Below are 9,578 nucleotides of genomic sequence, written 5' to 3'. Positions count from 1 at the left end.
ACTTTCGTCGGAACTTGTCTGGTATTTCACAGTCTCGGCCCTAAACAGAATGTTGCCGACTTCGGTCTAACTTGGCGCGCTTGGCTCCCGCGATCCTGTAGGTAAGGATGCCCCGCCCAAAACACAAGGGCAACTTATGCCACACCTTCACCTCTGTCCCATTTGAGCCGAGCGACGCGTCAGCGCGGTCACTGCTCCCACTTGAACTGACTGAAGGCAGGAGGATGGCGGGGTCAGGGCGGGGGGGGGGGGTGGGGGAGGCAGGGATTTTAAAACCCCAGTTCCCGCTTGGCTCCGTTCCCCCCTCCTTTCATCTTCCCACACTCGGGCTCAAGCCTCACCTTGCCCAGACACTTCGTTGTTAGCTCTGCGCGTCTGAGATGCAGTGATTTGTTTACCTGTCTCCCTAGTAGGCTGTGAACCCCCCCAGAGGGTAAGTACTGGTCCTCCTCAGCTTCCAACTCCCAGCAAGTTCACAGTAGGTGGCACAGTAGGGATGGGCTAGCTGGACAGACGGGACTGAACAGATAGGCCAGCACCGTGCTCTTGGCGCACAGCACATAGGACGTACTTGCCCTGGTGGCAGGTGAGAGCCACGCTGCCCGCTGAAGAGTCTGTCTTGCTCTTGGTGCCTAGTATCAGGACCTCTGGGAAGGGCAGCGGCTGGAGGCGGAGGGGATTGGTCCGAGGGTTGGAACAACAGGCCCACGTGTGGTTCGCCTGCAGGTTCCCGGCCCCGGTCACACGCTCTAGCCACCTATCCGATCCACAGAAGACAGTCTGAAAGAACCATCAGTCCAAGGAGCTAACTGATGCAAACTTTGGGATGGGGGAAAAAAAAGAGAGAGAGAGAGAGAGAGAGAGAGAGAGAGAGAGAGGGAGAAGGGGTGGAGAAGGAAGGAAGTTCAGTCAGATGTACTTAAAACCTCTTCTCTCAAGGAGGAGTTCAGAATGAGAGGGGGCCTTTGGGGGCAGAACTGCAGCGACACCAGGGCCCCTAGAGAGCGACAGGAGTGCAAGCGAGGCTGGCTTGAAAGGCTGGGTAGGGGTGGCGAGGCAGCCGCTCAGGAAGGCGGCTGGGCTCCCATCTGGAGAGCCAAGGGGCTGGGGCTGCTGAACAGATGGAGTGAAAGTTGCAGCTGGTGGAAATGCACTTTCATGTGTAAAGTTCGGCCCGTGGAGGATTGCGGTTTCCAACTCTGAAGGCAGCAGTGGGCAGGTGGCTCTGCTCCACGCTCCGCCTTCTCCCCCCCCCCCCCACCGCCGCTGCCACCCAGGAAACTTGACAGAGGCTCTGTGCCAGGCCCCAGCCGCCATGCCTTCCGCCAGCATCCCTTTCAACAGGCAGGAGCTGGCATGGGGACACCTTGGCACAGCCTCGGCGGCAGGAGGACCGCAATGCTTTAGCAGCTGACGGGGACAGGGGAATAGGATTAATCCGGCCTCCCCAGGAGGGGACCAGGTGGACCAAGAACAGACGCAGAGACGGAGGGAGGGAAGCGACCTTCCCAAGCTGCTCATGATACATACGCTGGGTCTCCACTCGGGGCTCGCGCGAGCTCTGGCCGAAGGGGAGGCCGCGGGGAAACATGAAAACACGGCAGCCGCTGTGGCTCTGGACTCATTTCCCTCCCCCCACCGACTTCAAGAGAGGTTTCTTGAGGAAAGAAGAGATCTGGAGTTCTTACAGAAAGATTTGCCCAGCAGAGCTCGAACAGAGGAAGTGATTTTCATAATCTCTGGCTCTAACAGCCAGCCCCCCGTCCTGGCGTGTTTGGACCGTCACCTGTGGGAGCAGAGACCACAATCACAACTGCAAACCTATTAAAGTTCCTCCCGGCAAGGCTTGGGCGCTTGGGGGAATTAGCCACCCAACCAGGGCACCTACAGCCGGCAGGAAGCCTGGGCAAAGAACGTCAGCTCCCGTCTCTGCCCTGGGCTGTGCTCCCGGTCAGCCAGAACAGACACTGCCAACTCTGTCCTGTTAAAATCCAAGGGCTTCTTTCAGAATACGTGATTTTTGCTTCCTTTTCTTAAAAAAAAAAAAAAAAAAAAAAAAAAACAAGACAAAACCAAAAAAACCCAAACAGACCGGAACCCAGTCCCAGTCTTTTTTCCCTATTGTGTCCATTTGCCCAAGAGATGTCCGTATTTGAGATAATAACTTAAATATGCTTGAAGTGAAGGTAGTCTCTCTGTTCCTAGTGGGACGTCTTCTTGGCTCCTTTCCCAAACTTGGCATCGAGACCGAGACCTAAGGAAAGGGAAAAGATGGGCTTAGCTCTCTGAGGAGAAATGCAACCTACCAATGATTTTGAGAGTAGGGGGAGGGGAGGGGAGGGGACGGTCAGCCTTAGTCTCCCCAACACTGGGAGCTTTAAATAAAACTAACGCGCAAACACCGGTTTTAGTGGACTCCCTCGGAGGAAAAAAAAAAATCACCAAGACACAGGTAATTACATATATAGAATAAAATACGGTACAACGAAAAGAAAAACACGTCAAGACTTCTTAGCTAGTTCTCTCAGCGCATCCACGGCAGCACCAATCAGTAGGGAGTAAGTATAATGATTTTATCCCGTTTGGTGCGTGGGGAAACTTAAGTCGCCGGAGGAACATCCCTAAAATGAAACGTACGTTAGGAAGGGTGGATTAGGCGCGATGCTTCCTTTCCTCTTTTAAAAACGTCTTCTCTAGGGGCGCCTGGGTGGCTCAGTCGGTTGGGCGGCCGACTTCGGTTCAGGTCATGATCTCGCGGTCCATGAGTTCGAGCCCCGCGTCGGGCTCTGTGCTGACAGCTCAGAGCCTGGAGCCTGTTTCGGATTCTGTGTCTCCCTCTCTCTGACCCTCCCCCATTCATGCTCTGTCTCTCTCTCTATCTCAAAAATAAATAAACGTTAAAAAAAATAAATAAAAAATAAAAACGTCTTCTCTAAAATAACGACATCAATTTCATGAGTATACGTTTCAGGGGGGAAGAAAGTATCCCAAGCGCTGTCACTCTCTGTGTGCCCAGAGAGGCCAGCTCTGCCGGCAACTTACCCAAGAACACGAGCACGGTGCCCACCCACTGCAGGGGGCTGATGGGGTTGGCAAAGAGGATCACAGAGGCCAAAATGGTGAAGAACTTGCGAGTTGTCGTGATGATGGAGCAGGTCAGGGGGCCAAAATACACCACCGTCATGAAGATGAAACTCTAGAGAGACAGAGAGCGTGGGGGTCGGCCTGGCTCTCGGGGATCCGCCACCAGGTCTAAGGTCTGCGAGGGGCCATCGGGGCTCGCTCGGCCCACCCTCTTCCCCCCAGCCGGGTCAGTCTCTCTCAGGGAAGCCACGCCACCCCGTCGTGATGCGCTCACCTGCCCCAGGGCGCTGGTCAGACCAAAGAGCAGGATGTTGTAGATGATGGTAGGGTATCTTTCGGCAAAGCTCAAGAACTCCCAGAGCTCGCCAGTGAACAGGATGCCTAGGGAAAGACGTCTGGGGGTGAGTGGCACACGTCCCATGCCTGTAACGGTGCGCGTGCCTGCGCACGACCCACTGGAGTACCCCATGGGAGAATGCGCGGAAGGAGTCTGGACTGTCCCGTCAGGCAGCCTCCTAGTCTTCCGATTAGAGAAGCTAACTAAAGACTCTTCCGAGAGAGGCTTGGGAATCGATTCGTCGCTTCTGCCAAAGCCGCTGGAATCAGGGATCCTCACGTGTTGGGGAGATACTGCCCCACGCATCGCCAGCTCAGTGGAGCCCCGAGCGCTGGTCACCTCCAGCCATCGGCAGCCTCCTCCGTGAAGCCCACCGGGCTGTACAAAAAATACTTCCCGTGTGTGTCCGGATTTGAAAATCAGGTTAGGAAGCGCTGATTTAAAAGCAAATGCGTCCACATTCGAACTATACTCGGTACACGCCAAATACTATCTCATCTCTCTCCCTGGGTTCCCAAGGCACCCCCGTGACCCAGCCTTGACTGTGCAATGAGTAGCAAGCACAGCCTGCTGGGAAGCTTTCTCCAGGAAGGGTTCTCAGGGGGCTGGACAGAAGGGCCCCTTTGAGCCAAGAAAGGCCCTTGGCCTGGGCAAAGTTAGCAACTGGCCTCTGCGCTGGGGGTCAACTGGCGGAGGGTGGTCTGGCCTCTGGTGACACAACGGAAAGAACAGCAAAACTGCTCCTTACCAGCTCCCAGCAGCAATGTCGACCAAAGGTTGATGTTCAACATCATGTGGTTGGAGCCCGTTTGGTAGTGAGCCCGCATGTGGTCCTGGGAAACGCCTGTCAGTCCGTCCAGGGTCAGAGACAGTAACTGGAAAAGAGAGGGAGGGTACAGCCGGCAGTGAGGCCACCAGGCCGCACCGCCACCCCCCGTCCCAGGACACGGTACTCTCAGTTTTCTGAGACCTCCTCACAAAGCCGCTGCCTTAGGACAGAGTCCCTCAGAACAAAATGCTGCCGAGCGGTCACGGGTGGGTGGTCAGGAGAGATCACGCTAGCTCACTCCCCCACCCCCCGCCCCTGGCACTAGAACGACAGCCTATCTGAGCCCTAACAGTCATAATGTAATCAGAGTAGGACGGGACGCCTCCCACTTCCCAACACAACGCCATGAGGCTTCGTGTGCAGGGGCCAGAGGAACACATTGTGACGACGCATGTATTTTGTTATAGGAAGGACAGGGAATCTAGTCCTGGTGTGTTGGCCTCCCGGCTTGGAGCAGTGCTCTGGACTGGCTTCTGCAGTCACACCGCCCAGATTGGAACCCCGGGCAAAGTTAGCCACAAACTCTGGCCACTTAATAGCTGTGTGACCACGGCAAGTGACTTAACCTCTCTGTGTCTCACTTCCTTCGTATGGAAAACGAAGAGAACACCACGTACGTTGTAAGGTCATCGTTGTAAAAAGTAACCAACGAATAGGTAAGCCACTGGGGGCAATGCCTAATACCCAGCAAGCAACGGTTACGGTATTTTTCTTTTAAACTCTGGCTTCCAGGTTTCTCAGAAAAGCTACAGCGAGAGACACACTATTCCTTCCCTGTTTGCTCTGGCCTCACACCAGTGTTTAAATGCAGGCGTCGGAGTCGTCCCCTCCCCGGGAGGGCTGAGCTGTAGTTAAATATTTCAGGCCTCCCGCTACGGCCTTCGCAGAGCCAGGGGCCACACAGCAAGAGGCAAAGACCAGAAGTGGGGGGGGCATATGGAGCACCACGATCTCTCTCAAGACATATAACCCCAGGTGGGGATGCTCCTTGGTTGTGATTACAGGAAAAGGCTGCCTTTCCCACGAGGATCACGTACCAGAAGCAGCTCTCCGTAGCCAACTGTGTGGTCTTCTATCCCAACTACTTTCTTGGGTTTGTACATGAAAAGGGCCACTCCAGCCACAATTAGCAACACACACAGGTACTTGGCCATTGGGTACTTCTTCTTCAAGAGGGTAACTCCAAGGAGCATGACTACAGGGAAGAAACAGTGGAAAATTCCGGTACCCACAGGCACTGATGAGCCCGCCACTCTTCTCTGGAGGGCCAAGGAAAGACTCACGGGAGAAAACAATGTCTGAGAAGGAAGGCCTACAGACGGTAAGAGGAAGGTGTGCAAGGCTGGCTCCCAGATAGAGATGATTGGGCAACAGGGTGAACAAAGGGTATAAGGCAGGGAAAAGGGAGAGAACAAAGGTGAAAGGTCCAAGAAGGAACAAGGCAAGGGTGGGGATAAGGGACAAGAGTGAGAGATTTAGAGAAAGAAATTGACGATCGAAATGGGACTGAGAGGGGGCGCGTGGGTGGCTCAGTCGGTTGAGCATCCAACTCTTGCTTTTGGCTTGGGTCGTGACCAGGGTTGTGGGATCGAGCCCCGAGTCGGGCTCCACCCTGAGCATGAAGCCTGCTTAAGATTCTCTCCCTCTCTGCCCCTCCCCCCGCTCATGCTTTCTCTCTCTCAAAAAAATAAACAAAAAAAACCCACAACAAAATAGGATTAAAAAATTTTTTTTTAACTTTTTTTATTTTTTTAAATTTTGAGACAGAGAGAGACAGAGCACGAACGGGGGAGGGGCAGAGAGAGAGGGAGACACAGAATCGGAAACAGGCTCCAGGCTCTGAGCTGTCAGCACAGAGCCTGACGCGGGGCTCGAACTCACGGACCGCGAGATCATGACCCGAGCTGAAGTCGGACGTTTAACCGACTGAGCCACCCAGGCACCCCCAAAATAGGATTTAGAGTGTCTAATGACCACGTAAACACACGGGACGCCAAAATGACCGGCACGAGAAGCAGACTAGGTCAGCCTATAGCTCATGCACCCCCAACGCCACAGGAAATGATACGGGTGACAGGATGGCAGCAGGAAGGGACGGAGGGGCGACTCTCCAGAGAGCTGAGATGGGATGACGAATCCAAAGGAATACACGGCTCTAGCAGAGGAGTAGAGGGCTTCCTACAGGAAGAGCGAGGACGGTAGATGGGGACCATCTTCTTCTGCTTACCTGGGATCGGCTTGCAGGATTTACCAAGGACCTGAAATTAAATTCAGCAAATACCATCTGAGCCGTCGGTGACGTGCCAGGCCCCGTGCTATGTCAGGATGAGTAACTGTGGGGCCTACAGCAGAAACCGCAGCCTGTCATGGCCAACCCACCACCGCTAAACCTCAGCTCTCTAGTTCTTTGCCCTCTGAATTTCTCCAACCCATTCTCCTTTTATTTAAGCCACGGACCCGAGAGAAGGATCCTTCGTTCTTTTCCAACTACTGCTGAGCCGACCCTCCTCCCACCCTGAGGTTTCACCTGAGTCGGGTAGTTGACAAACTGTAGTGCTGAGTTGCTGGAGACCATGGCACCCAGATAGGAGACCGAGCAGGCAGCATAGAGCCAGCTCCGAGTGCGATCCACCCTCGCAGTGTCAAAAAACTGGATCACTGGGAGAAGACAAAAAAACATGTTAAGAGAAACCTGGTGGGCCCAGGATGGACTACTGAGCAAAAGTTGGAAGCCACATGAAAGGAACTTGTCAAATAAGACGAGCAGCACAAGGTATTTCTGTCCTCTTAGACTGGGAAATCTCTGAAGATTACGCTTCCCAGTCCCACCTACGCCTAACACGAGACCACATGCAGAGCAGGGATGGGGGCTCATTCAGTTCAAGGGACTAGTTAGCCCTGATGCAGCCCCCAGGGAACAAAGAGAGAAGCTCAAAACATGTTTGAAGCTGACGCATAAAGGAAAATCAAAGGGAAAAAGAAAAGAAAAAAAAGTAAGGATTCTCCGTGGGGATCTGGAACACAGAAGACCCATTCTCTGCACATTTCTGACTCAGAAGTTGGTCTGATTTGAGGAAACAGGGTTGTACCCCGTTCCAAAGCCATTCGTTTTGTACACCGAACAGAGAGGTTGCGAAAGTGCTAAAGAGGGTGGAGGTCTTGGGAGCCGGGTGGGTAGGGAGAGAGCACGCAACGCATTACTATACAGGTACTCACAGATCTTGGCAAACACAGCATTGATCACACATTGGATGAAGACCAGAGTTAAGGCAAAAGTGAATGTCTCCGGTTTAGCTCCCTCCCCATACTTTCCTCTTGTTCTAAGAACGAAAAGGGGGGGGGGGGGGGAGAGGAATTAGTGTGTTTCCCTCAGGGTCATCTAGTATGTCCGGAACCACGGAAAGCTTTAAAACGATCTTGCTTCTCTGAACGAAGGGGCAGTTTGGTAAGGATCACTGGCCTCATTTGCAAGAGGGGCTGATTTTATTGGATCTAGAAACCAGACATCCCGGCCTGCGAATCCCGTAGACTAGGGGATGGAGCTAGAGGAAACGTGGCACACCAGACGGTGAAACGAGGTACCCCACGCAGCAGATGAAGGGGTACGGGCTACAGCAGCAGAGCCCAGGGCAAAAGAACCCGCGGTCTGCAAACATCTGGAAGGACCAAAGAGGTGCCGGCGGCACAGGCACGCAAACCTGTGTGGGGGTAGAATTCTCAGCCTGTAAAACGCAGGCCTTTCAGATCCAAAAGGAAGAAAAACAAGGGAAGAAAACTAACCAGGTCCCGAGAATTCGGAGACCAACTTTCGCGTTTTGGAAACCTGAGCAGGCACAGCGGCGGCCGCCAAGGGGTCGGGGTGCTGGGAGGGCGGGAGGGAGGGCACGAGGGGACACCCCGATCAGGGGCGGGAGGCCCCGCGAACGCGGCCACAGGGGCGAGACAGGGGGTCAAGCGTGCGCTCCGGCCCCGGGGATCTGCTCACATCTTCTCCTGCAGGATCCCATAGTAGAAATAGCAGACAAAGACGCCGAGGAAGCAGAGCGGCAGGCGCAGCCGGTCGGGCACCAGGGAGCTGCTAGCGGCCATCAGACGCCCGGACGACCCGACCGGAGACCCGCTCACAGCCGGCAGCGGCGGCGACGGGGACAGCTCCAGCCGGACATCGCCGACCGGCGGCAGGGGCCTCATAGGAGCTGCATGCGACCGCTGCTCAGCAGGCCCCAGCAGCCACCGCCAGAGCTGCCAGTTCAGGGCCTCCGAGGGGGAAACGCCTCGGGACCCGGAAACCGCTCCCAAGGAAAGGAGATCTGCCCTGAAACCTTGGCTGCGACCCCGGTGGCCAAGAGAGCCAGCCGCCCCGAAGTTAATTCCTCGCCCTCGAGCTCTTCCGATCAGGCAACTCCGAGGACAGCTGCGACCCGGAGCTCCACGGGATGGCCTACGAGCTAGGCGGGCTGGGAGTGATGACGTATGAGGATGTGGAGGTCAGCAATTGGCTGCGCTGTGCGAAGACAGACAGGTGAGTGGGAAGGAGGTTGCGGCCAGCTGGGCAAATCCCCCCGTCTCTTTCCCAGTCAGCGGTCAGGCTTCCGCTGGGTCCTAACGCCAGGAAAGTCTCAGTGGAACCTCAGCGCCCCCTAGCTGCTGCCCCGAGTCAGCGCCTCGCCCTCTGCCCGAAGACCAGGCGTTTGAGAGCGGTCCTCCTTCCAGAGCACATCCGTAGGCTTCCAAGGGTTAGGCTAACCTAACGCGTGCTGTCTCCGTGCCAAGCGGCAGTTTTCCCGGCCTCAATTAGTATTAGCCACCTTGTCGCCTCTTGGCTGTTCTGAGGATCAAATGGGCTGAGGTTTGGGAAAAGCGTCTCGTAAACCGTGAAGTGCGCTGTGCGAGTTTAAGGCATTATTCGTCCTGACACTTTTCTCGACTCTGATCGGATTTCCTCACCTCCTCGAGGTGGAAATGGAAGCTCACCGAAGTGGCTTTTCTTCAGGGTCTTATGCATCCCCAGCAGTGGGCCTGCCACCCTCCAGATTCTTTCCCATTAAAGGACCGCCTTTTTGGACCCCTCCCTCACCCAAGTGTTGGGCCTGCATCAAGAGCTAGGGCAAGACCCCAGGGCTTTCCACTACAACCCCCAAGTGCCACTTAATCAATGGACTCTGGGCTGCTATCTGGGTAGAGCCTCCTTCTCTGCTTCTAACAGCTCACTCCTTTGGCACAGCCTCAGGCAAAGGAAGGAAACTCAGGGCAGCACCACACCCATCACTCCGGGCCTGACTCACTAAGGCTTTGGGGGTAGGCCAAACATCTTTGGGGGGGGGGGGG

General features: G+C 55.1%; 1 protein-coding gene and 1 long non-coding RNA gene across 2 annotated transcripts in view; one reads left to right on the top strand and one right to left on the bottom strand.

The window, feature by feature from the left end:
* Positions 1-1,501: 1,501 nt before the first annotated feature.
* On the bottom strand, positions 1,502-8,483 carry SLC35B1 (solute carrier family 35 member B1). The gene is made up of 9 exons (XM_040497222.1): positions 8,236-8,483; positions 7,467-7,570; positions 6,778-6,908; positions 6,478-6,508; positions 5,288-5,445; positions 4,170-4,296; positions 3,359-3,465; positions 3,043-3,196; positions 1,502-2,254 (listed from the first exon to the last, which is right to left on the bottom strand). Exons 1-9 carry the CDS (start codon positions 8,439-8,441, stop codon positions 2,202-2,204), a joined length of 1,071 nt encoding a protein of 356 aa, XP_040353156.1. The 5' UTR covers positions 8,442-8,483; the 3' UTR covers positions 1,502-2,201.
* Positions 8,484-8,640: 157 nt separating this feature from the next.
* LOC121044814 (uncharacterized) overlaps positions 8,641-9,578 on the top strand; it is a 7,193-nt gene continuing 6,255 nt past the window's right edge. Inside the window, exon 1 of the long non-coding RNA XR_005797495.1 lies at positions 8,641-8,772. This is a non-coding gene — a long non-coding RNA (uncharacterized LOC121044814). The remainder of the gene's footprint in view (positions 8,773-9,578) is intronic.

Source organism: Herpailurus yagouaroundi, unplaced genomic scaffold (assembly GCF_014898765.1).
Source record: "Herpailurus yagouaroundi ecotype Mexico unplaced genomic scaffold, PumYag 189, whole genome shotgun sequence".
In the NCBI taxonomy this organism is placed as follows: domain Eukaryota; kingdom Metazoa; phylum Chordata; class Mammalia; order Carnivora; family Felidae; genus Herpailurus; species Herpailurus yagouaroundi.
This window is presented reverse-complemented; position numbering and strand designations above follow the sequence as displayed.